The sequence below is a fragment of the Rhodamnia argentea genome, chromosome 3, assembly GCF_020921035.1.
Source record: "Rhodamnia argentea isolate NSW1041297 chromosome 3, ASM2092103v1, whole genome shotgun sequence".
Taxonomy (NCBI): domain Eukaryota; kingdom Viridiplantae; phylum Streptophyta; class Magnoliopsida; order Myrtales; family Myrtaceae; genus Rhodamnia; species Rhodamnia argentea.
In genome coordinates this window covers 23,942,108-23,968,125 of record NC_063152.1, presented here as the reverse complement: position 1 = coordinate 23,968,125, position 26,018 = coordinate 23,942,108, and the positions used below count along the sequence as shown (strand labels likewise).

Genomic DNA, 26,018 nt, shown 5'->3' with positions numbered 1-26,018 from the left:
AATCTTTCATGATAGCCTTCTTCGACTGCTAGGGCTTCGGTCTGGCTTGCAGAAGACGCACGAACTGTTTTTCGCAAAACCAGCAATCGGCAAACCCGTTTCGGTCTTTACAAACGGTGAGGATAACGCACCGGTTCATTTTGTGATCTTTCTGAAGCAAAAATAAAAACGATGAGGAGGAAGACGACACGGTATTTAATACAGTATAAACAACCGCCTTTTCACCTAAAAGTCAAGTATGAAACATAAATGGCAAAAGGACATCTGGAGTGCCAATATTTGTGTACAGCGTTGGCGCTCACTTTAGTGCTGATATTTTTCTTTTTGGTCACTTAGTACCAAATCGGAGAAAAAATAATCACTTAAGTGTCAATTCTGGCGAAACAAGACACGTGGCACTTTTTTATTAATTGCTTAATATTATGTGGAATTTTTTAAAAAAAAGTCTGTCCACGTGGCAATTTTTCTTTTGAAATTCAAACCACGTGGACTTTTAAACTAAAATTAGGTTAGTTTTTTTTTTAAAAAAAAAAATAAAAGTAAATAGAAAAATAAGTTATAAAAAAAAACAAACTTGCGGTTTAGCGGCGAGGGCCGTGAGTCCTCACCGCCACCGGCCACCATTGTCGAGGCCTCACCCGGGGTCCGTGAGACCTAGACGTGGCCGGGCGAGGCCGAAATCGCCCAACCACGACCACGCCGAGCGATGGCCGGGCGATTCCGACCTCGCTCAGATCTAAGCAAGGTCGAGCCTTGCCATGGGGTCCGTGAGGCCACGACGGTCAAGACCAGGCCTTGCCGATCCCCGGCGTGGCCTCGGCGGGGGTCGTCGGGGCTAGCGATGGTGGTTAGCGGGACGAGTGCAACCCTTGCCGCTAAAACTGCAATTTTTTTTTAGCTTATTTTTAGTTTTTTTAGTTTTTAAATATTACGTGGATTTTGTTATTTATTTTTAATTTTTTTGTGGAGTTGGCACTAAAATAACCTTTTTTCAAAAAGATTGACACGTAAGTTATCCAAAAAAAACTATTGATACTAAAGTGAGCGTCGTACACAAATATTGACACTCCTAGTGTCATTTTGCCAAACATAAACATAGTTAAGAGTCTAATCCAAAAGTTTAAGCCGTAAAGAGTATGTGAAAATTCATCGTCAAGCAATGTAGAATATTTCAATAAAAATGAATGCACTCAGCATGATTTGTAGCTTTGGGCAACAACAAAAAGAAGAAGAAGAAGAAGAAAAATGGACAAACAAAAAAAGACATGCACGTATTACTTCATACCCCTCAAGTCAAACCGATTTTTCTTCTACTATAATACTTCCATGACAATCCGACAATACTATCAATTATTTCTGACCGTGGATCCTCACACCATCACCCGTGTTTTACATAAAGCACTCATTAATTAGAAAATCGTGGGATAAAAAATAGTGACAAGTACTATCGACTATTAGGGTAGCAACTTTCTATTGAGTATCACCACCCTTCGCTTACTAGGATAGCGTCTCTAGAAATTTTTTTTAAGGCAATGTTAAAATAATGCATATATCCTCCTTCAATTTTAATTTAGTCTTTGAACTCTAATTTCTACCAATTTGATCCTTGTACTGTTTGAATATAGAGTTAAAAGTAGTCCCTTTGAGTCAATATTCGGTCCCATAGACCTCCGACGGGGCAATTCAAACTAGCCCCCCGTAACCATTTTCGCTGATGTGGTTATACACGTCAAAATCAAATCAACAAACATTGTAAAAGATTATGAAAAATAGGAAAAGAGGAAAAGAAAGAGACACAAAAGAGAGAGAGAGAGAGAGAGTCCTTTCCCAGCACGGGGTGTCGGCCATCTCACGATCTCCTCCGGCCATCGAATCATTGCCGACCAGGGCCTGCTTGTCATGACGACGCCGTGGTGGAGTGGCAACTGGCCACCATTGAGCGAGGGCCAATCAACCTACGCTGTGGGGGCGGCGTGAGACGTCACCACCATGCAAGGGGTGCTTGTCGTTGTCCAGATCTAAGCGAGGGACGGTATACCGCTCAAGGCCTCGAGGAGGGCAGCCGATGAAGGAGGGGCGGCGGCGGCGACGAAGGAAAATATGCCATGGTTTAGGGTTTCTAAGGTGACAATTACCAATGTCTACGTATTCAACGAGCTGGAATAAGTTCTTCCGGACGTTATGCTAAGAAAAATGAATTTGTGTTGGTACTGAATTAAATCCCTTTGTCTGAACTGATGAATGGTCATAAAGGTTTAAGGAGTTGAAAACTACGTGAATCACTGCAAATCACATTAATTCATCTGTAAGATCGTTTCATCTCAGGATCATGGTTACCTTTCAAACTATAAATAGGGCACGCTGTCCGCCCAATCCTCAGCAAAAAGTTTTGGAAACCAGTAACATTAGGGCTTCAGAAGAGTAAGCATGGCCACTTTTAATAACAACTGGATAGTTCTAACAGTCCTGATCGTTCATGCGCTTTCGGCGACATCTCACGTCGAATCAGCGGGTGGAGACAAGGGAATCGAAACGTGCGTGAAGCAATTGGACGAGGCGTGTGGCAAAGAGATCTTGCTGAGGGTTTTCTTCAACGACGGGAATCCCTCGGCCGACTGCTGCATGGAGCTCGTGGAGATGGGGAAGCCGTGCCACGACAAGCTGGTCAAGGCGACCGTTTCCTCGCCGCAGTACCGGAAGAACTCGAAGGCGATCCTGGAGAGAAGTCAGAGCACCTGGAGCGAGTGCCTCTTCGAGGCGAAATCGTCCGCTCCCCACATCACCTCGTGCCCCCCAACGTCCGACGTGGACTGCGGGAAAGAGATCTTCTCGAGGATTTTCCGCAGCGAGGGAGAGCTCAGCAACGGGTGCTGCGGCGTGCTCGTGCAGATCGGGAAAGACTGCCACGACAGGCTGGTGAAGGCGCAGATCAACCCTGGGAAGCATGGGTCGAACAAGACGGCGATCCTGGGCGCGAGCTCAGCGGTCTGGAACTGGTGCTCGTACCTCGCACCGAGCCTTCCGTCTCTGAAGGCGTGCCAGGCGAAGATCGACGACAAGTGCGGCAAGGAGATCGGGATGGGCATCTTCCACGGGAAAGGGCAGGTTACCAAAGCATGCTGCGCGAAGCTTGTGAAGATGGGACCAGAATGCCACGACAGATGGGTGAAGACCAATCTGGCGAAGCCTGAGTTCGCGAAGAGTTCTTTTGCCGTCATAGATAGAAGCACTAAGATTTGGAAAAAATGCGTTTCGTATGTTTAGGTTTGCTAGATCGTAAGGAGATTATTAGAACGGTTGCAAGAAATAATGTGCATCAACCTTGTTTTTTTTTTTTTTTTTTTTTGGTAGCTAACGAGCGAGCCTTTGAATGGCTGAGAATGTGCACGGCTTTCCAGCATATTGCTTACCCAAAAAAAAACTATGAGATGAAAAAATCGCATGCAAATTTGGGTTTCTCTTGATTTATTAATTCAATGATCCAATCTTTTTTGTCGATCCATTAATCTTGTACATTTTATGTTTCTCATTTGGAAAACAAATTGTCTTCAACCATATTATTTAATAGCAGATTCTACTAAAAGGTAAAGAACTCTTTATAACTACATTACTAGTATACCTGGGCTCAATTTGATTAGTGGAGGATGTGAAGAAGAATTGTCATCTCGTTATTAAGTTAATTATTCGCATATTTTCTAATGCTAATTCCGATATCGTTTCCGAATCTAAATCACTCAAACTTTCGTGAGATCCTCTAATGGTAAGTTTTGAAAATTTTTCTTGCGGTTCTTTTTTTCGTAGTATTGTATTTACCTATGTAATTTAAGGAAGATATCAGCCAAATTTTATGTGATAGAGCTAATTTTAAATTTAATTTTTAGTAGAATTGTGTTTATGAATTTTTCATAAACACACAATTAGTTTAATTTAAATTTCGGTTAAATTATTTTATTTTATCAATCATTGATTTTGGTATTATGCACTCTTATTTTTCATAAAAATATATAGTTTTGCCAATTTTTTAATTGGCCAAATTTGGCATTTGCACCCCAATAACTTGTGTCTTAGTTTCTTCATGGAGGAATCAAATGATCTCGACATTGAAGGACACGTATGTGTGCCTATATATGTTCAAGCATGTCACATGCCTTTTTATAGCGATAATCACCACGGTTCATATAAGGTTGTTCTTAATTTTGCGATAATAATTTCTTTCATTGTCTTAAAGATATGTGCCCGACAATCGGAAGCTCGTGCAGTATTCATCCGCGAACATCTAATGCCAATATCAAGGCCGCCAAAGACGGTTCGGGGAACAAAAAAACAATTAGCGAAGCTGTAACCACGGTATTGAAGTGATCTAGCACGGCAAGGTACATAATATATATCAAGGCGGGTACGTGCAAAGAGAATGTCGAAGTTGGATAGAAATTGGAGAACATTATTTTCGTGGGTGATGGTTTTGGAAAAGACCATAATCACCGGAAACAAAAGTGTTGGTGGAGGATCTACTACCTTCAATTAAGTAACAATGGGGTAGCTTATATTACTTAAGTTATTCACGATCTTGTGCATTTTCTTCGGGATAAATACTGGAAAGGGGAAAAAAAGAGAGAATTATCAACTACCAGTTAGTCTATTCATGGGGCCACTAGGCTTAACATAGTGTACTTAATATCCCTTATAAGATCATAGTCTCTTTTTATGTCGGCATAAGAGATGCAACTTCGATTGGACATGAAAGATTTAAGAGTTAAAGCATCAATTGACGCATTTAAAGATTAAAAAGACCAGTGGCAAGACAAATTAAAGAAATGTGCACGGCGAGGAAATACAATTAGTAGCACTTTTTATGTTACGTAAAAGCTCATCCATCAGTTCCGATTTTTCTTTTTGTTTGTGTAATATTATAAATCTGTGTCCACGTCGGTCTATGTTTATAAAAAACATTAATTTGCTTGGTTTTTCTCCAGGACATAGTAGTGCAACTGCTCTGGCTTTGCCAGAACAGTCACTTACCAACTTTGGAAATTTACTCCTTTCGGAATGCCACACCAATACACAATGCGCCGTGAGCAGCCAAATGATCAATTCTTCGAGCCGAATGGAATACGCATAGGAAATTGAGTGTTCTTGGATGTGTGTTCATTTGCCTTTCCCTTCTTTCTTCTAGATATTTGTATCTACTTTCGTCTTGTAATTGCTCAGCCAGTTATTTTTGTGTTTTCAAATCTTTAATCTTGGCGCCTTCAATAACTACTCCTTTTTGACCATGTTCTTCATTGTTTTTGTCCCCCAAAACTTGATCTTCAACTGCCATAATGACTTTGAATTTGAATCTTTTTGAATAACCTCCCATGATCTATTTGTACCCATTACTTTCGTTTCCTGCTTGTAACTTCCCATTGATGTGACTAACTTAACTGTTCCATGGCCCTCTTTATGCCTACAACCCTCCATCGTTGACCTTTTGCGATTTTCGGGAAGTTCCAGAATCATAACCACTTACCGAATCTTGAACTTAATGACCTTGCTGCCCACTTCCCGAATATCAGGTTATTGCAGCTTTCGGCATATTACGACCAACTTACTGAATTTCGAAAAGACATTTGTCGCTCATGATTTACCGACTTCAGGACATATTGACGATGATACCCATTTGGTACTTGTTATTATTTTGGTGTTAACAAGCTCATACCGAGTTTTGTTTTGTCAAACCAGTTCGTGCGCTACCCACCATACTGTGAATTCGAATAATTTGTCCTATATTGTCTACGTAATCGGTAATTTGATGTTCACTTGTAGCAGTGTGGCTTAATAGTTGTTAGACTCTATCAGGGATATTGAAATTCGAAACGAGGAGTTGGTTGGACATCTAGACGCTTTGCTTTTCTTTTCTATTTTATCATCAAAGTAACGTGAAGATGCTTTCTTACGATTTTGACATATTCACATTGCAACCATTACTTCCCAACTTTAAAACAATGAAGATCTTAATTACATGCACAATACGAGGTGATGCGTGTTTTATCTCTTTCACCGGTCCTTTCTCGATCAACTATATGTGCTGTATTCCACATGTGATCAGATTCTCATAAATAATTTCTGAACAACCTAATGTAGTGTATAGTCGAATCGACAATTCAACAAATTAAGGTCGTCATTTGATAATAACCATGTGAAGCAAGCAAAGATTAAACATTACACATGGATAACATGCATAATTTTTTTAACAACCGCATAAAATCATATACTATCAGGTCTATATTGTGGTTCAAAGGCTACTCTTTTTTATGCGAAAAAGTACAATTTTAGTACTAAAAATTGTGTACGGAGATCACTTTTGTGCCAAAAGTTTCAATTAGATCACTTTAGTATCAAGTCGGAGACTACAGGATCATTTTGGTGCCTTCGTCGAAATTTTCCGGCCAAAATTGCCACATGCCATTAACAATTAATTTTTAATGTAAAATGACATTAAAAAAAATTCCACGTAGGCTGCCACGTGGACTTCCGCACTTTAAAATAATTAAAATAAATCAAATTCAAACTTAAAAATTAGCTAAAAATTTAACAAAAAACCTTAAACTTAAAAAAAAAAAAAGGGATGTTTATGGGTAGAGAACCAGGTGGTGAGCGCTGTGCAAGCCCTTGCCGCCGGTTAAGAAACATTCACATATTTTATTTTATTTTTTGAGTTTTGACCTTTTTTTTTTTTTTGTTAATTTTAACCTAATTGTTCAATTTTTAAAAAAATTGTATTTTTTATTTTTTATTTTCCAATTTTTTATTTTTGTAAACTAATTAAGTTTGCATTTTTATTTTTAGTAATTTTTTTCCAATTTTTACCTTTTTTTTATTGCTAAATAGATCTCGCAAGGAGCCATGTCGGCTTCAAACAATAATAAAATAATGCCACGTCAGATTTTCGGCGGAGCAAATCGGACTTGGCACTAAAACAATCCTTTTAAAAAAAAAAACTTAGGCACCGAAGTGATCCGATTTAAACTTTTGGCATCAAAGTAATCTCCGTACATAACTTTTGGCACTAAAAGTGTCATTTTCTCCTTTTTTTATGTATAAAAATTCATGAACAGTATTTGTACATAGTTTCTATGTAATACCGAAATTTTTATGCTAACGTGGCTATTTATCGATATATTTTTTTCAAAAGCGAACACGCAACTAGTTGTACCACTTATCAGTCAGCATCATCAAAATAGCAAACACGGCTACGACTCGGGAACCCACCAGTCGATGTTCAAATGCCTAAACTTTAGTCGTATGAACGATCGTGATTTTCTTTGGGGAACGAAGGAACGATCGAAAATAATCATCAACTTAATAAACTACCATGGTAAAAACATAGGAATTTCACCAAAATTTAATTCAATACCAAATCCAACCATTACATGATAAAAAACCAACAAATACAAAAATAAGATGAAAATAAGACTAAAAGAGAGTCTTGAGGAGGAGAGTGGACCGTGAAGGTTGGAAAAAATGGTGGACTTTATTATTCTATTTTGTTTTCAATTTTTTTTTTTGCAATGTATATATTTATATATAAATAATTATATATTATTGGCGTCCATCCAATACAAAAACCCGAGGAACGGCCAAACCGGTCCCATTTTTGGGACCGGGACGACCATCCACTCAAGCGGACCAACCGGCTCTCGTTTTTTTGGCGGGGGTCTGGTCCAGTTTGCACACTCCTACCAGCAATCAATGCTCAATGAATAAGGGAAAGACTCGAGAAAACGAACGCCCAAGCGTGGGCCCAACGTTGCCCCGAGCAACAGAAGCCTGATTGGACTTCAAAACGATGAAAAGAGAGGCCCATGAGAATAGATGAACCGCTGGTCCATGGGCCGTCCTCCCTCTTTCCTCTTCCCTCTTCTGGAAGATTCTAGAAGGGGGGCACGTGGCCTTTCGACGTTCGTCTTCGTTGTGTCTGAACATCACCGTCTCCCGACCATCGTACCTGCGATTTCAACTACCATCTTCATCCATCGCAGAATCCCCAACGCCAAGAGAGAGAGAGAGAGAGAGAGAGAGAGCACAATGATTATCACGTTGACAAGGGAAAATTGGAGAGAGAAAAGGGTCATAGCCCATAGGGAGCGAGTTCGAGATTGGGGGAGGAAAACAAAAAAAAAAAAAAAAAAAACGCAAATAGAAAGAGGGTTCTTTTCGGGATTAATAATACAATTAAAAATCTCAAATCATGCTCATCGCGCCTCGACATAAATATTCCGAAATTCATTCTATGTCGCTAAAAATCCTAAATTTGCTCATTGACACAAATATCCCGAACATTTTTTCGTATTACAAAAAATTCCGAGATTGGATGAAACTGAAATAATATAAGTATAAGTTCAGTTCTTTATTGATGTGAAAAAAAAAAAAAAAAAAAAGAGTCTTCGTATTATAGTGAGTAAGTTCAGGGTTTTTGAAAAGAAGAAAAAAAATTTGTGCTTTTTTGTTGAATTTACTATTTACCGTTCTTTTTAAGGAGTTAGGTTGTTTACGAGAGTAACATTTACTCAGGTATAGCGGGCTAAAAAAAAAACCTATCGAATGAAAATCTTGATCGGGAGAAAAGAAGCCATAACCCCGTTATAAAACCCTCTCACCTACAATTAAATTGTATTTATTGGAGCGTTCTACAATTATTTCACGTGTGTTCTTTTTTTTTTTTTTTTTTTTTGCTTTGCTGTTTTCTTTTTTATTTTATTTCCCATGTGGATTATTTCCAATGAGACCCCACCTCTGCAGCTCCTTCCTCAACCCTAGGAAGGACCGACAACCTTAAATTATCCGCATAAAACCCCCTCACAATCCTTGCATGGGGGTACGTGTCTTTTTTTTTCAGTGAATTCATGAGCAATCGTTGTGTATATATTTCATCAGTCCATCGTCAACAATTGGGCGCGGGAATTGTAGAGCTAGATCATTAATCACAATTTTATTTAGCCTCAAAACGGCATTCCATTGCATGACATACGGATTTTAATGAGAACCTTAAAATCCAAGTAGAAACCATCCACATACGAAACCCTAAAGCCCCAAATCGCCTTCACCCAATCAGCTAGCAAACGAGCTCCGAACAAATTGAGCTTCCGAGAGAGAGAGAGAGAGAGAGAGATACTAACCTTAAAGTCCCAAATCGAGTTTTGAATGTAGAGCAAGGAAGAAAGATAAACGGAGCCCTAGCAAACGACATTCTTTAATACTTTAGCCACATCAAATTAAAAATATCGTTGTTTCCCTTCACTTTAATCCACACTGGCATCCCATTAGCATTATTTGAAGTCCGTCATTCAAGTTAGCGGTTCCATAGGACTTTCAACGGTGATTTCTGATGGAAACATAATCAAGAGTAAATGTGTCATATGAGTATAAATGTAGGATTTTTGATGTCGTAAAAAAAAAATTTAAGGTTAAATGTATCTTAATGGATATAGTTTGAGGATTTTTGACTGCTTTTTCCCAAAAATAAAAGAAATATTAAAAAAAAAAATAAATATATATGCACGTGTAACATCAGTATATATTAAAACTTGAACATGTCACATCGGTTTCTTTTCTCCTCTCATTAGTTTGCTATTTAATTGCCTCCACCCCTTATACTCAACAAATTTGTTTACTTTTAACAATAATAACACGGTGTCGATGAACGACAAAAACTTCTATTGAATTTGTTTTACACGCATTTGGGAGAAAGTAAAAATTGGACGAAGTCTAGGTCATATCACATTCGTGAATCTATTTGTACACTAGTTAGTTACTTCAAACTCTATATGTTTACATATATTTAAATATTAATCATCTGACGATCTATTAATATAATTTTTGTGCTTTGTTTTAATTGTATTATGATAATTTATGCAATGCGTGGGACCGTAGATAAATGATAGGTTGTAAAAGTAAAGCGGTCCTTCGTGTCTTGCTTAGGGTATATGGCAGTGGCCTATCTAACTTTGTGCTTTCCAATCTCTTCCCCACACTTGTGCTACGTCATTATCTCGCCATTAATCAATAACCAAAAGGGTAAGTGTATTGAAGGTCCTAAATCTTATCATGAAAGTGCAATTGAGTCCTAAAACTTTTAAAAAATACAATCAAATGTCAAGTTTGTGAAATCAAGTCATTCCATTAACTCCATCCAACTTGAATAACGGAAGATGTCGACATGTCTCTTTTTATTATTTTTGCTCTCACGCATAGCGTTGACGTGGCTACAACAAGAAGGATCAATCTAAAATGATGTCGTTTTAGTTCAAATTTGACTTTTAAATTTAAATAGAAATTAAAAGATAAACCAAAGTAAGTAGAAAAGAAAAGAGGAAGGAAAAATCAGGCGAGGGCATGCAAGGCCTTCTCCATTACCACCCCACCATGATTGAAAAGGTCTGGCAATGGTGGGGCGAGGGTCGGCCAGGATCGCCGGGCTCTAGTCAATGGCCGATGATCCTATCCGATCATAGCGAGGTCCTTGCCCAATGGGCTAGGGTCGTCACTAGTGGGGCCACCACCTCACCCTCGCCAATGGCAGCCATGCCAAATCTAGGAGAGGGTTGACGACCCTCGCTCGATATGGGGGGGGGCTGCGACCCTCACTAGGCCTTCACCTATGGTTAGCCAGGGTCACCGACATCGAGCCTCATCCCGGTCGTGCGGTAGGGCCCTCTCGCATGATTTTGACTTTATTTATTATTTAGCTTATTTTTAAATTTTGTTTAAATGCTAATTAGATTAGAAAAATCAAATTTGCACCAAACGACATCGGTTTAGCCTTTATCCTTCATGTTTTAGCCATCTCAATGCACATAGGAGAGGAAAAAAATCACATCAACATTTTACTTTTAATCAAATTGGATGAAATTAAAGGAAAGACTTGATTGCATCAATTTAATAAGTTTTAGAATTTTTTTTTTTATAAAGTTTTAGCACTTAATTGCACTTTTGTAACAAGTTTTAGGATATCCAATGTACTTGTCTCTATATGAAATAAATTGACTTAGTCTAACTGGATTTGTACATAAAGTTAGATCAACTTCAATTATGATGGCCATCAGCTACGCAATCAAATCTTGTAGTGCTTGAATTGAGGTAGTCAAGTTAATAATAAGAGAAAAAAACACATATTGTAATTGCAATCCCAAAATTAATAATTGTCCAATAGGATATAGGCCGGTCAAAAAACATCACTTGGCCCAACCCATAGGTATTTTTCTCTATGAAATTGCGGTGCCTATGCTTTAGGTACATGAGCTAAAGAAGTCTCGGGTAAAGATGAACTTGCTGTGTAATTAGTAAACTTCACGTTCTTAAATTGGATAAACAACGGGTTAATTCAATATAACCCTAAGAGGAACCACCGGTTACAAATCTCTTTACTTAGATTCGCACAAGATTTGGCGAGTTCTTTCGAAGCGAGTGTCGTTTTAGATTCATTCCCGTAGATGATTTCTCAATAAAGGTTCTGGTGTTTGTATTGAGACATATAGTCATTCTTCTTGTTAGGTTCACCCGTTCGAGTAGCGGAAATTTTCCTTAAATATAGGGTTTGTTTCTTACGGGAAAATTTTGAGGAAAGAAGGAAATATTTTTCCGGAAATCATTTTCCAGATAAATATTTCCCTCTTTCAAGATTAGAGAATTCATTTTTCTTACATTAAGCATGCATATTTTCTTGGACCGTAAATAATATCTCATGGACCGATCATTTTCATCAAGTCAAGCACGTGAAAGTTCAAAAAATTAATTCGTAGAAATTCTTTTCACTCAAACAAACGCACATGTAAACTAGTAAGAAGAGGATGAAGCATATGTAGAGTCACAATTACGTGGCCAAGAGTAAGGCATAACGCGGCCCCGTGCCAAGGTCAGTCGTGGCGAGTTAGAGTTGCGGAGTTGATGACTAGAACGTAACTAGAGAGACCCCGACAAATGCCGTATAGTGTTGATGTGGTTAGGAGATTATCGACAAATGCGCTTATGACAAGCTATTTTATAGATAGATGTCTCCATTGACAACAATTGAACGTCAAGCTCCTCAAGAAATCTTGTCAAGTAATGTCGCCCACTAGTATGACATGAAAAGAATTTGATCAATGCCATATTTTGAGTGAGCCATGACAAGCTCAACAAAATGGTAAGATGTATTTGTAGATTATGCAAGGTAAAGTGGAGCTATAGTCCATGATGCCTAGAGTTGCATTCACCTGCTTTCAATAGAAAAGTTATTTTTGACGATCCTGCTATCCTATTGTGCTAGGATGTCAAAATTGGTGCCAAAGCATATCTTGATGGTGTTCAAGAGGAGTTGTAACCAGAAGCTTCCGAGGTAGCTAGGGAGAGTACTAGTGCAGCAAATTAATGTAGACAGTGCAAATGGTCGAAATGGAGCCAATAGAACCAATCGGGGTCGAATATATCTCGAATTTAAGTCCAGTTAGATAATTAATATCGTGAAGATTTTCTCTTGCCCTATATAAACAAGAGGTATTTTTGGATTTATGACTCAACTGGCAAAAAAAAAAAAAAAAAGATTTAGGACTGAATTCGCACAATTGTAATAGATTTATGATTTTTTTTATATTTTTTCCTGTCAAATGGATACTACATCGAGTCTCAACAATATTGAGGGTTTGATGAAGTTTTTTGTGAAGTTATAGGAAAAATTTCTTGAGGATTCGTACAAGAGGCTTGTCTCTTAGTCAAGTTTACTCGAGACTTAAAAGAATGTTTGAGCATCTGAGCGTCGTTCTAAATCCTCCTGTTGTCTTACTTGTGCGACATTCACGTCTTTTGTTGCTTTCTCCATAAGCTTTAATCACATGGATTCAACAACATAGATCTAATCATAGTTCTATTCTCTATTGCTCGATTCAAATGTTCGATCGACTTGTTTACGTAATGTGAAAAACTTAGTGTGATTTTTTCTTTTAAGTGCCCCGTACACTATCGGAGTGAAAAAATTATAACTAGGTGGATTCAATGATCGTGTACACTTGTAAGAGTTTGGTTTAGTAACCCTATTGAAGGACCTAGGTTGGGCGTAAGTTTAATTTTCGAGAATTGGCGGGACTTAGTATTTGCCGGGTTGAGCGCACTCATTTTCACTAATCATGCTTATGCCATTCTTAGAGGAGAAGTGAAACATGTTTAGTAGAAGAAGAAAACTGGGGAAAATCCCAAAAAGCCCCTAAGATCGGAGGCCTTTTACGAAAAGAACCTGCCCACGCCGGCATTTGTCTCCTCAAATGCCGGCGATCACGTGCTCCTTTCTTTTGTGCTCATAAAATGCTCGTTGTTGGCTTACAGCTAATAAATCCAGTAATTTGTAAAACCTAACAAATCTTCAAAATTTCTTCCCGGTATTGGATTTTGGGGGGTGGGGAGATTTTTTTTTTTTTGGACAAAATCGCCCCTGCCCTATGGCAAGAAGCTATCATGTGATCGGCACATGATCCGTCGGAAGGTGCTTGTGATCGCCGGCGGCGAGAAGGGTGCCGTGTTTTAGTTGTAATAAAGTGGTTTACTTCGGGCAATGTTTACTGACGAGCGACAAAATAGGTTCTTTCTTCTTCTTCTTTTTTTTTTTAAAGAAAGTGCGCTCAATTTATGATAGACTCCGAACGCGAGAGATTGGTAAGAGTGTAAATGTGACTTGTCAAAAAATGACCACCCATTTTGGTTGGGTTGCGTTTGTATTGGATTTTTCACATGAAATCTCTTGTTTTTGTGTTGCGGCTCTCCACAGAATAATGTTCATAAAAGGGTGTTCGAAATTTTCGATACCTTAAAATATTGATGGGGCAACCTCTTTGAAAACACCCTAGGCTTACCTTTTGGTTAAACGAGGTTTATCTAACTCCGTGAAATGCTATATACAAAGACCATACGACCCTCTTTCCAAGTTTTGCCAAAAGGAAAAGAAAACCAGTAACATCTTGACTAAGCTTTGGTCCTAAACGCACGCGAAACAAACCCTGCGGGGCAAACTTTAATGGATCTCTCTCTCTCTCTCCCCCCCTTCCGTGTAGCAATTTCAACTTAGTCGTCCATCACCCTCTCAGGCAAGGCAACCAAAAAGAATTACAGCCCCCAAGACTTTGAAATTCATCAACAAACCCTGCAGCCTGCAGGGCAAAACTTTAATGGATCTCTCTCTCTCTCCCCCCCTTCGTGTAGGAATTTCAACTTAGTCGTCACTCACCCTCTCAGGCCAGGCAACCAAAAAGAATTACAGCCCCCAAGACTTTTGAAATTCATCAATTGGTTCAGTCCACAGGAGAGAGAGAGAGAGAGAGAGAGAGAGAGGATGAAGGTGAAGGGTGGAGGTAAGAAAAAGAACGTGGCAGGAGCGTCAAGCGAAGGACTTGAAGACGACCCCACGACTCCCGTCGGTAACGGCGGTGGTAAGCGCTGTAGCTCCGATGTCAGTCGTCTGATTCGCGATGTGGGTCTCCTTAGCATTGACCTCTCAGTGTCTGTAATCAGAAGCAGAAGGAGGCCCTCTTGAAGAGAAGGAGGTGGAGGAAGCCGAGGAAGGAGAAGAAGCCGACGAGGACGATGACGAGGACGAGGACGATGCCGAGGGCGAGGCTGATGAGGAAGGAGCTGAACGCCCGAAGCTAGACGAGGGCTTTTACGAGATCGAGGCGGTCCGCCGCAAAAGGGTTCGCAAGGTCGTTTTGTTTCCATGTCCCTTGACTTTTTATTTTCCCATTGTGTTGGATACGCCGTTTTTCGCTTCCGTGTGCATCGTTACTGTCTTGTTGGTTCTTGATTCATGGTAAAAGATCAATCTTTACGAGTAATGATGGTAGGTTTTCCCTTTGCAAAGTCTTGAACGGGACTGTTTGGATTTCTTTTCCTAGTATTTTGTTAATCGTGTTTTCTCGACACTGATTATGCTGGTTTTTATGGGACTGATGGGCAGGGGCAAGTTCAGTATCTCATCAAATGGTTAGTGCGCTCCGCTTTGGTTTAGTTACATTATGATTATTCTGCCTGGCGGAGTCATTTTTGTGCTAGTTATGTACTTGGTTGGTGAGATCTCATGCCTGATGACTCTGTTAACATCTTTTGCTTAATAGGCGTGGCTGGCCAGAGACAGCCAATACCTGGGAACCCGTAGAGAATCTCATGTCGTGTTCTGATGTTATTGAAGCATTTGAAGAGAGGTAGTCTTCTTGTTTTTATGCCGAAATATTCATGCTTATTTAAAAAGCTGCTCCAATGGGCGTTCATTGCTTTTGAAAGAAAGGATATTCAGATGTGGTATATGATTGTTTCTTTTCATTCTCAATGTATGAAGATGATGAATTTGGAGGAAAGGTTTCATGTCTTGCTGTCTTCTATTTAGCTACTGAATTCGTAAGATTAAATTAACAAAAACCAATTTTCCCATGGATTTCTACAGACCCTTGTATTCATATATTGGTGGGTCTTATGTTTCCGGTTTTGTAGTTTGAGGTCGGGAAAGCAGAGATCTTCTCGTAAGCGTAAACGCAAGTATGGGGCTCCTCATGCCCAAGCCAAAAAGAAGCCACAGAATCAGCAGCACCGAGCCCCTTCTGCAGCTTACAGTTCTGGTGGTGCTGAGACTAGCTCTATTGATGAGCCTCCTACTTCTTCTGCCCCTAAAATCTTAAGCTTTGCAGATCTTTCTAACCCTGCCCAAGCTGTGGGTTCTGGATTTAATGGAGAGATTAACTTGGATAGGAATGGATTTGAAACAGACCAGCAAGTGGCTCAAAATGGACTGACATATGGTCTTCAGCAACCTGTCCAGAGAGAAGAACTTGAGTATGATCCCAAGCTTAGTGAACTAAGGGCGACAGCGTGTTCCAATGGTGTTGATCAGGATAATCTTGCTGTAAATTTCCGAGAACCCAAGGCTATTGGAAGCACTGGCCCCACAACTGGGGTGCACAATACCGATTCACTTGATCCAGGTCAAAGCAATCGCAATACAGGAGCTAAGAGACGAAAATCTGGTTCTGTGAAGAGGTTTAAGCAAGAATTGGCCTCAGGTGGTTCAGCTGCAGAAAATGCCATTTGTAGCTCTGAACAACAGGGTTTTGGAAATCCTGACTTCTCAAGAAATGAATCTTGTCTAATTAAGAGCAGTGTTTCCAACAGTGATCCTGTTATAACCAAGATCATAAAGCCCATAGGCTTTTCAGCTTCTGTGTCGAACAACATTCAGGATGTGTCAGTAACCTTCATGGTGATGAGGTTTGTACTGAAATTTTCATCTCTCTCTCTCTCTCTGAATTATGTGGGAATCCTTAGTCCTGAGGTACACAGCCAGTTTACTATGTAGTTTGGCGCTCCCTTGACGGTCGAAAACATTATTTTAGTTGAGTACAAGTATCTGCTCAGTTAAGTGAGTGATAGAAAGCAATCAAAAGGATGGTTGGGTTATAGAACTTGATTAAATATTTATTTTTGTGATATTACAAACAATGGTTTTATCTTATTTGGTCCATCATTTAAGCAAAATTTTTTTTTGTTGGTTACTTGAGTGCAGCACTGATTGGTGTAGGACGTGTGTTGCCTTAAATAGTGGTCTTATGGTGGAGAACAATGATTCATGTGTTGATTTGAGTCGTTCTTCATTAAAGCTGATGACTTTTATGTTTCTACACTTGCGTCAATTGTGGGATCATGTTATACAACGATAAATGAATAAATTTCTATGTTGTGGCTATCTGCTTTTGAGACCTGAGGATGTTTTAATATTAGGTCCCTAGGGTTAGTTTTTTGTATGTCTGATTCTTGCATCCTTCATCATAATTATCTCTCAACAATTGAAATACCTAAAGAAATTGAACCTGCGATATCTCCTCCTCTTCTACCTTTGTTTTTAGGAATATCTGTCCTCCGTTGGAGAAGAGATTATTATTTTCTTGCAACTAGTTCTGTCCATGGAGGAGTTCTTTGACTGAATATTTCTGTTGTCCATGATGAGGCGACATGCCATTTCGTTTTTGCATCTTTCAAGGAGAAAACCTCTTTGATAAGTGCAAACCTCATGTTGGGCCCGACTGATGGAGGAAGTAGCTTGTCATTGTGATTTATTTGTTTATTTTTCCCGTGGAGCTTGTCACTATGATGACTTATGTGTGATGAGCCCAACACTTGTGACTTGGCGCTTCTCCTTTTCCAAGTGAAATGCAAGGTTCATTAGTAGGCCAATGCTAATAAGTAGAGGAAAATGAGGGCACATTAAGAATTTTAACAAGGTGATGCCTTTTGCTTGTAAAGTTGATAAAGCTGAATGAAGTGGAGATAGTATGCTAAAACAATTTCATAGCTTTGTCACACTAATTAAACATCTGACTATTGTAGATTTCGAAACTCTATTCTTGGATTCTGAAATGGTTTCACATTATTTAATGCTTGTATATACTCTCGTATGTCAAAGGGATTTATTACTGCTTTTCGCCCAGGTTTCTTGGTATTTCTGCTGTTGTGGATTATATACTGAAGTAGATAAAATGTTGCTGATTCTTTTTGGATGGCGGCGCTGAGATTAGGTTATGCTAGTCGTATGTTTGCTTGTGTGGGTGTGGATATGTATGGTGAGAGTTAAAGCTGCTACAATTGAATTTTTATTTACTATATCACTAAGAGTTCATTGTTAAGGGAGCATAAGTCGGGCATGCATGAGAATGTGCATGCATGAGAATGTGGGAGAGTTTGGGTGCACGAGCATTTGTGTGCGTGTCCTTGTTTGTGCATATGAGGTGTGCTTCTCCATCATATGTGGTTGAGTATGTGCTAGCACGCTCTCATGTTGTATGCACTAATTAAGTAACTAAAAGATCTATTTGTCACTGGAGGATTTTCTATGGACTATATTAATAAGAAAAAAAGTGAAGTTGGTCTAATGCTAAGTTGCTAACCAAATGACTAAATGTCCACCTTTGTTGAGGATTTATACATGAGGTCCTATATTTCTGCTGGTAATTGTTGGCTACTTATTTTTCTGCTGTTTGTTTATGGCTTAAAACTCCAGAAGTGATCCTTTGCATTTTTATAATGTGAAGGACCTATTGAGCTGTTTCGAAAAGTTTTCATCTAGAGTGTCTTCATGACTAATTCTAGCCTCAAGCTATGGCGATTTAATGGGCTTTCATGTATAAGTAATTGACTTTTGATTTGCTCCTTTTATACTGAAATGTCCTCTTTAGTGGCTACTTCCTCCAAGTCTTGCACCCATTAGTTATCTTTACTTCCTACTTAATCTTGCACTTATGAGGTTCCATTACGACCACACAGCCTCTCGACTACTGGTATGTGACAAACTGCTATTTCGTCTTCTGCAACGGGACAATATTTGTTTTGCCATTTTACCGGTGTTGCCAGCCATTAGTTATCCTTGCTGCCCTTCGATTTATGTTAAGTTTTTCTTTAAAGGAACCCTGTCATTCTTCTCCACATTCTGCTTTTGTTATCTTTTAGACAAGACTGCTGTTTCTTATTGGATTTATTTGTATATATGTATTCTCATCTATAGCCACTGGACGGTATTCAGGAGACTCTGGTATTGCTTGTTTGCATAGAAACAGGGCCATACTTCATTCTTGATTGTATGTGATTTCTATATTTATAACTACAAACCAAAGCTCTGGTTGGAGGAAGTTTCCTTAAGTTAGGAATGGAGGAAAACATAGCCATAGAAAATATAAAGAGGGTAATGCGGCTTAACATGAGGATCATTAAGTTTTTCATTTGGTAATTGTGAGGATATATTGTTGGGAAAAGGGTTGTTTCTGATATCTTGTTTTTATATTAATTGGCTGGTATGAGATCTGAAGCTGGTCCGAAGTAGTTTTTCTTGTTCATCATTGCTTAGTGTTTCAGCTGCATGAGCTTATTACACCCTTTGCCTCCAGACATCATAAAAACATTGGCCTGACGAGGTGAAATGAGAGTTCAATTTTGTTGAACTGGATATTAGTATGTTGACTTTGTGATGTTACATTTACCTGTTTGTCCGTAAAGGACTAATGCGTTGCTTGCTTCGTGTTCGTGTTTGGTTTTCTTTGCACTCGATACTCTAATCAATTGAACTTGTTCATTTCACCGTGTAGGTCCGATGGGAAAGAAGTGATGGTCGATAACCGGTTTTTGAAGGAGAATTGCCCTCTTCTGGTATTGCCATTTCCTGCATACAAGTATCACTTCATCTGCATTCCTGGTGATTGATGGTTTTGTGCTTTTGTTTTGCAGCTGATCGACTTCTATGAGCAACATCTTCGCTACAGTCCGACGTCATGATCGAGTAGAGCTGTATATGGTGAGTTTTAAGCTATTCAGGCGATGTACATGCGAGGCTCTGTGCAGGACAGGCAAAGGTATTTGTAATGAGAAAGACTATTTGCTGTGGAAATTCTGCGTGAGTATGTTGTGAACTTGTTTTGTTAGATCCTCCTATGTCTCTCTCTTCTTGTTGTTAGCAGAACCAATTGCAGTCTGACCATCTCTGTATCATAATCTATAGGGTCTCAGGGTTTAGATGATCTGATGTCTTAAAGACTCGAGCTTTTTAACATTTCGGCATTTGAGATTTCATTTACCTCTCTCCCCTCCTTCTGTCTGCCTTCTGTGTCGAGTGCATGCGTGCGGTCTGCTGTTGCTACATGGTTAGCCATAGTTGTGCATGTACATCTACCTTGATCGACCTTCTATTATTCTATCCTTCTACAAGGACATAATTCGTCATGGTGTTGAGAATGTGGTGCATCTCTCTCTTAAAGAAATCAAACTGAAAAAAACAAACAGAATTCTGATTGAGGAGGGGTTGGAATAGGCCAACCAACCTGCTACTTTTTCAGAATATGCCCTCCCCCAATCCCCAGTTTGCAGCAGGCTTTTTAACTTTGCCAATATCAAAACCCATCTTGTTCAGAGAGAGAGAGAGAGAGAGAGAGAGAGAGAGAGATGAACAATGGAGGGCCATCGCCTCTGGTGCCTTCTCTGCTGGTGGGTGCATTCGGGTTGTACCACCAAGGGTCCACTATGGTTTCCTTCCTGAGGTTTCTGGTGGACATTCTGGAGCAGCTATTCGGAGAGGGCGAGGAAGAGGAAGAAGATGATGGCGGCGGCGGTGGGGTCCAGCTCCTTTGATGACGATGTTTCTTGCCCTCTCGCTGGTTTTCCTTGCGTTCTCGTTGTTAGTGCTCACGCAAGTGGTCACTATGATCTACAAGCAGTCGCATGCCACGATTCGGCGGCTTGGGAACCCCGGTCATGTCGTACAAGGCGTCGGGTGGGGAACTCTGCTTCTCGTCCTCCTGTTCATCGTTCTGTGTAATTTGTTGTGAGACTATTATATGTGGTGATGTGTATGAATTTTCGTCTAAAATAGAATTCGAACTACATCTCAAACGTAACCTATTTATTCTCATAATCTCATGAAAACAAGGTCAATGTGCAATTTGATCCCCGAACTTTTAACATGTTTTACTTCATGTCTGAGTTTTTGGGTACATGCTCAATATATTCCCTAAATTATATGCAAATGCATAATATTGTCTTTAGAGCTGAATTAATGGAAGGACAACATTGAACGTTTTTATGTAGTCCGAGAATTAAATTGAACATGTACCCAAAATTCAAGGCTCACATTGAAAGCGTTAAAAGCTCATGGATTATTTTTCACATTGAGTGAAAGTTCATGGATCATTTGTGTTATTTTCTCAAAAAAAAAAAAAATTTACCAAACAAGGAAAGCACACATTGACTCGTGTTGGAGCTGGGTCTACCCAAAGAACGATTAGTTCTCCTTTGAGAACTCTTTTGACATCTCGTTGTACAATGTTGCAAGTGTTCAGCAATGACACAAAATTAGAAATAGCCGGCCAATCATTATTAGGTCCACTTCCGATGCAAATTATCTATTTAAACGTTCGCGAAGGTGGAATAATCTCTTTTCCTAAAGCCTAGACCTCTAATTCTGCAAATCATGAAGTAATTGGGGCACTCTACACCAAATTGGTGGCGATTAAAACATTCGAGCGCCTACCTCGATCTCTCCAAGTTCTCCGACAAATCGAAAGAATTGAACTGGATGCCGAGGTGCACCCGGGGGCTTGAATCAAGCATTGGTAAGCCAAGATCCGAGGCTCGTGCTCGATTTGAGCCCCAAGTCTCAAGCTCATCGTCGTTGCTGCCTTGTCCTCTTGATGGTAGCTGGTGACAAGACAAAGGGGACAAAGCGGGAGTTTGTTCTCGCCGTTGCCGCAACGGGATTCATAATTCCAAAATTACAAACACTTAAGAAAATTGGGCGACTACAAAATATGAAATATGATAACAATCACCTAACGTTGAAAATTGTGGAATGTAGAAATCGATTAAGATGGCCTATTGATTCACAAATGTAAACAGTCGTGTGAATTTTCCATCTATTGAAAGCATACTAATGGGCCTGTTTGGTAGCCCAATCAAATGCTGAAAACTGAAAAATTCAACTTTAATGAGATTGAGCTCGTTGCCTAACTTTAATTGGCATTGACTTGATACAGTCAATAATTGATGCCGACTGAAATCTTGCAAACCTATTACTAAAATGGAAAAAAGGTGAAATTTTTTTTAAACCTTTTACACTTGCTAATATAATCCTAAACATTTTAAGTTTGTTGATTCAATTCTAGACCCCTTTCACCTTTACCAATTCAATCCTATGGGTCGGAAATCGTTTTTGTGAATGTAGGCCGTTCTACATGACACCGCCGGCGCAGGCGTGGACAAAGTTTTTCCTCTTTTTTTTTTTCCTTTTTCTTTCTTTTTTCCCTCCGTCGTCGGGTGAGGCAGCCCTTGCTCGCCGCCGGAGGGAAAAAATAAAGATTAAAAAGGAAAAAAAAGGAAACTGTAAAAAGATAAATAGAAAAAAGAATAAAATAAAATGAATAAATAAAAACATTCGAAAGAATATTAAAATCCTATAAAATATTATCCATATTAGCGCCGGTAGTGCCTCGTAGGACAACCGTTATCCATGTCAACGATTTCCAGCTAATAGGATCGAATCGGCAAAAGTTGAAAAAATTCACGACTAAATCAAAAAATTTAAAAGGTTTAGAACTGAATTGACAAAAATCCAAAAGGTTTATGATTTTTTTTAGCAATTTTCCCATTACTAAAACATATCGGTAATTGTCAGCGTTATACTTATATCTTTAGTACTTGAGAAAATCAACGCTTCATATTTTCAACTCATCGTCAAGAAAATTTTTAATTTTTAATTTTCACTACTTGAGAAAATCAAAGCTTTATATTTTCAGTACTTAATTTTCAATACTTCCGGAGAGAGTTTTTTTTTTTCTCCTTTTCTCTTTTGTTGAAACTATTTCATTTTTCTCTCTATTTCGAAGAAAATGGTAATATGTTTTCTATTTTAATGCGGGTTGACGTCTATAGTAACTATCGCGACTTTTTATTTTTGTTAAATAGAATTTTGTTTGGCCAAATTCCTTTTTATTTTTCTATTCAATAGGCTGAATTCAATAGACTGAAAAGAAAAAATAGATCATGACTTCATTTTCTTTAATGACAGCAAGAAACAAAAGTAACAATCAGAAACGGATCAAATTCTATTTATACCGCATCTTTCCAAAGCTGTAGGATTAACTAATTGCAATAAGGCACATGTAAGCTCCATTTCACTGCAATAACCTGCTAATTAGTCCTTCCACTAAGCATATTCACGTGATCGAATAATTTGGATTAAAAACTGAACAAGGAAGAGCGCATTCAAAAGATCAAATAAAAATCGAGATCCTAATGCATGTGGATACAAATGGTTCAATGGGAGCAAGAATTTCTAAGAACATTTGGAACATTTCGTTTCTAGGCGGAAGAACCGTTTTCAATTGCCGTCAATCCTTAATTCGGATGATATCGTTATCATTGGTTTCTGTTGATTAATTGGTCTCTAAAACCCTTCATTAATTCGACCAAAAAAAAAAACCCTTCATTAAAAAATTCGTATGATATATAATAGATATGTGTATGTGTGTGGCATTGAAAAATAGTTTTGTGAAAATGTGAGGGCAGATTTTACAAAAATCTGAATGTGAATTCTCTAACAAGAGAATGGTGGGTTCTTTGTTGGGCGTTAATATAAAGTCCTTCACATGCTAATAAATGACACAGAGTTCAAGCCATGAGATTAACGACATCGACATCAATAGCATCGAAAATTCTAGTAATGAAATATAAATAAGTCAAGCAGTACTAGCAAATCGTTGAAGAAAATCCTTGAAACTGATCAATAGGTGCTAAATCACACCTTTGGCCTAGAACAAAGAACATTTGTGCAAATCATGACTCTCTACCAAACCGGTTGGTAAAATATGTCAATGGATCACTTTTGCTTATATCTAAGTTATCCACTAAACAATGTGTGAAACAAAATAATTAAATGAACAATCTCGTTATTCGATCAATAGACATAATTTTGGGGTCTGGGCATTTAATGTTAACACGGGTGTATAGATGAAACAATGAACAATTTCAGCCAGTGGCTTCATCCTAAAAGTTATTTCAGTTGAAACATTCAATCACTTTAGCAACCGAGTTTCCACATATGACCCAAAGAATCCGATCAAAGAGCTCCTTGGCTTCATTTCATAGGACACTAACTATAATCCTAAGAACTGAGAAATTTCAAGAGCGGCATACGGTCCGGTCTGTAGTTTCTTTAATTCCAGACCATGACTTCCACAAGGAACATAAACATTTTCTCCTATCCAAGCATTCAAAGTGACTGTAACTTCCAAACGCACAAAGAATGCGAATGAGACTGAATATAACTGTGATGTGCACGGGTGCAACCGGTAAGACCGATGCATATGTAGCAGTAAAGATATACTGATGAGGAAGAAGAGTGACAATTCCTTTTGAATCCTCAGGTTTCATACATCTGGAAATTGAGGAAGAAGAGCGACGTGTATAGTTTCACCATAGTTTTATTCGAGTTAATCACTACAGAGGGCAGCATACACATACTTCACTAGGTAACTCCACTCATAGAAAGAGGTTCGCTCATAGAAAGAGCGGTCATCCAAAGCATTGTCAACCCGAGGTTAAATGACCAATTCAACATCGGTTCTTGATGCAAAGCAGTGGAAATAGCCATGTCGTGCGTGCCGGACGATGTTTGGCCTTTGGACTGCCTGTCGTCGGCACGCACGACATGGCTATTTCCACCGGTTTCCATGCAGAACCGATATTGAATTGGCCATTTAACCTCTTTTCATGAGTGGAGTTACCCGGTGAAGTATGTGCATGCTGCCTTCCGGACTTCTTATAACGGCGGAGTAGCTAGTGATAAACTCGAATAAAACTATGCCCCGGAAGTATGTGCATGCTGCCTTCCGGACTTCTTATAACGGCGGAGTGGCTAGTGATTAACTCGAATAAAACTATGCTGAAGATGTACACGTCGCTCTTCTTCCTCAAGTTTCGAGATGTATGAAACCTGAGGACCAATTACATTATATGCAACAACATGAACTGGTCCTACGAGACTGGAGAAGGCATCGCCCACTTCCCATCGATCCAATCCCGATGAGGACGGAGCTCTGAGTGGTGGAACTCCATCCTATCTCCAGTGCCCTCGAAATAAATCCGATACCGCATCCCGGCGAGAGCCCTCTCGACGATGCCCTCCCACCACCCTTCATTGTACAAGGCATCGACTCTTGCCTCCCGCTCGTAAGGGTCGACCACGAAGGTCTCTGGCGGGTACGGCCTCATGTGACTTGCGGCCACCTGCTCCCTCAAGTACTCCGAGCTTTTATCCTCCGCTCTGAGGGTTTGGTACTCGATCAAGAACTGTTTCCTCGCTGCCTTGTTGATTATGGTGCCCGCGAACCAAGCACCTTGGAGTCCATCTTCGTCACTTCTCACCTCGACCAGTGCTCCCTTGGCGAACACTCCCTTCGCTGTTTGGCAAACGTCGCCAGATTTCTCTTCCATTGTCGAGGTCACTTCCTGCAATATCCAAAGATTGAGATTGGCGTGAGAAGTCATTGGTGACTTCCTCATTTTCATGCGAACACGACCTTATCGAGATTGCAAAGCATGTCATATACTGCATAAAGTTTTCAAAATTGCATCTTGTAAACAATCGACTGTGAGAATGAGAAACTATTGCCACTGCGTCGACTCAGGTATTCTTTGCTAATACCTACTTTTCCTACCACAATAAATTGAGAACCAAATAATCTAAAGCGGGTCGTTTTTCTGAACTTTATCGACAGAAAGGATCTCTACTTGCCACTACCTTTCAATTGACATAACCATGTCATAAGTTAATCGAATTAAGCATTCATTGTGATTATCATGTCAAATCTTCCTATGCTAATCACGACTAGATAAAGAATTCACTGCTAGCAGTGAGACTTTCAAGAGATATAATTGAAATCCAACGAGAAACCCTAATCGACAATCTACCTCATCACCACCGTCTTCCTCCTCGGCCTCGAGCGGTGGGACCCAATTCCCGTTGACCCACTCGCGGTGCAGCCTCAGCTCCGCTGCGTCGAACCGGTACTGCTGCTTCACGCACCGGAAGTACACCATGTACCGCGAGCCCTTCAGTTCCTTGGTGATCGAGCCCTCCCACCACCCCCCGTTGAGGAACGCGTCGACGACGTCGCCAAGATGGAAACTCCGGCCCATTTCGGCTGGCGGGTTCGGCCTCAGGAGCCCGACGGAAACCTCCTCTCGGTGTGGCCTGGAGGGGCGGCCGGCGTCGCAAGTTGCGATTAGGGTTTTGTACTCTATCAAGAAGGCATTGGGTTTGCGGCGCGATGGAGCGACGATTCTGCCGGGGAAGAGCGTTCCCCGGAGGCGTTGGATGGGGCTGGTGATCTCCACCTCCGCTCCGGATCTGAAGATTGGATGAGCCATGAATCGGGGGATTGACTCTTCACGTCCCTCTCACACAATCGAAGCAACGTACAGAGAGAGAAAACGAA

The 26,018-nt window shown here is 39.7% G+C and overlaps 2 protein-coding genes across 5 annotated transcripts; one reads left to right on the top strand and one right to left on the bottom strand.

The window, feature by feature from the left end:
- Positions 1-1,793: 1,793 nt before the first annotated feature.
- On the top strand, positions 1,794-19,602 carry LOC115729628 (chromo domain-containing protein LHP1). Of its 4 annotated transcripts, none has more exons than XM_048276058.1 (8): positions 1,794-1,819; positions 14,306-14,432; positions 14,515-14,702; positions 14,957-14,982; positions 15,114-15,200; positions 15,487-16,257; positions 19,122-19,182; positions 19,261-19,602. In XM_048276058.1, exons 2-8 carry the CDS (start codon positions 14,336-14,338, stop codon positions 19,306-19,308), a joined length of 1,278 nt encoding a protein of 425 aa, XP_048132015.1. In that variant the 5' UTR covers positions 1,794-1,819; positions 14,306-14,335; the 3' UTR covers positions 19,309-19,602. The 4 variants fall into 4 exon arrangements, 3 of the variants coding, with proteins under 3 accessions (XP_048132015.1, XP_048132016.1, XP_030516097.2); XM_048276059.1 differs by lacking the exon at positions 1,794-1,819 and adding an exon at positions 8,008-8,062; XR_007197801.1 differs by lacking the exon at positions 1,794-1,819 and adding an exon at positions 17,125-17,267 and having other exon boundaries at positions 14,165-14,432.
- A 4,920-nt stretch (positions 19,603-24,522) lies between these two features.
- LOC115728763 (protein AGENET DOMAIN (AGD)-CONTAINING P1-like) lies at positions 24,523-25,965 on the bottom strand. Its single transcript, XM_030659139.2, has 2 exons — positions 25,492-25,965; positions 24,523-25,029 (listed from the first exon to the last, which is right to left on the bottom strand). The coding sequence occupies exons 1-2, from the start codon at positions 25,948-25,950 to the stop codon at positions 24,556-24,558; spliced, it is 933 nt and encodes a 310-aa protein (XP_030514999.2). The 5' UTR covers positions 25,951-25,965; the 3' UTR covers positions 24,523-24,555.
- Between the last annotated feature and the right edge of the window lie 53 nt (positions 25,966-26,018).

What these genes read in the sequence shown, in the direction of transcription:
- LOC115729628 (XM_048276058.1), top strand. Translation starts at nt 14,336, where the DNA reads ATGAAGGTGAAGGGTGGAGGTAAGAAAAAGAACGTGGCAGGAGCGTCA. An exon ending in GCCGCAAAAGGGTTCGCAAG is followed by an intron (nt 14,703 to 14,956) that starts GTCGTTTTGTTT and finishes ACTGATGGGCAG; the next exon opens with GGGCAAGTTCAGTATCTCAT. An exon ending in ATTGAAGCATTTGAAGAGAG is followed by an intron (nt 15,201 to 15,486) that starts GTAGTCTTCTTG and finishes CCGGTTTTGTAG; the next exon opens with TTTGAGGTCGGGAAAGCAGA.
- LOC115728763 (XM_030659139.2), bottom strand. Translation starts at nt 25,950, where the DNA reads ATGGCTCATCCAATCTTCAGATCCGGAGCGGAGGTGGAGATCACCAGC. An exon ending in AGGAAGACGGTGGTGATGAG is followed by an intron (nt 25,030 to 25,491) that starts GTAGATTGTCGA and finishes TGGATATTGCAG; the next exon opens with GAAGTGACCTCGACAATGGA.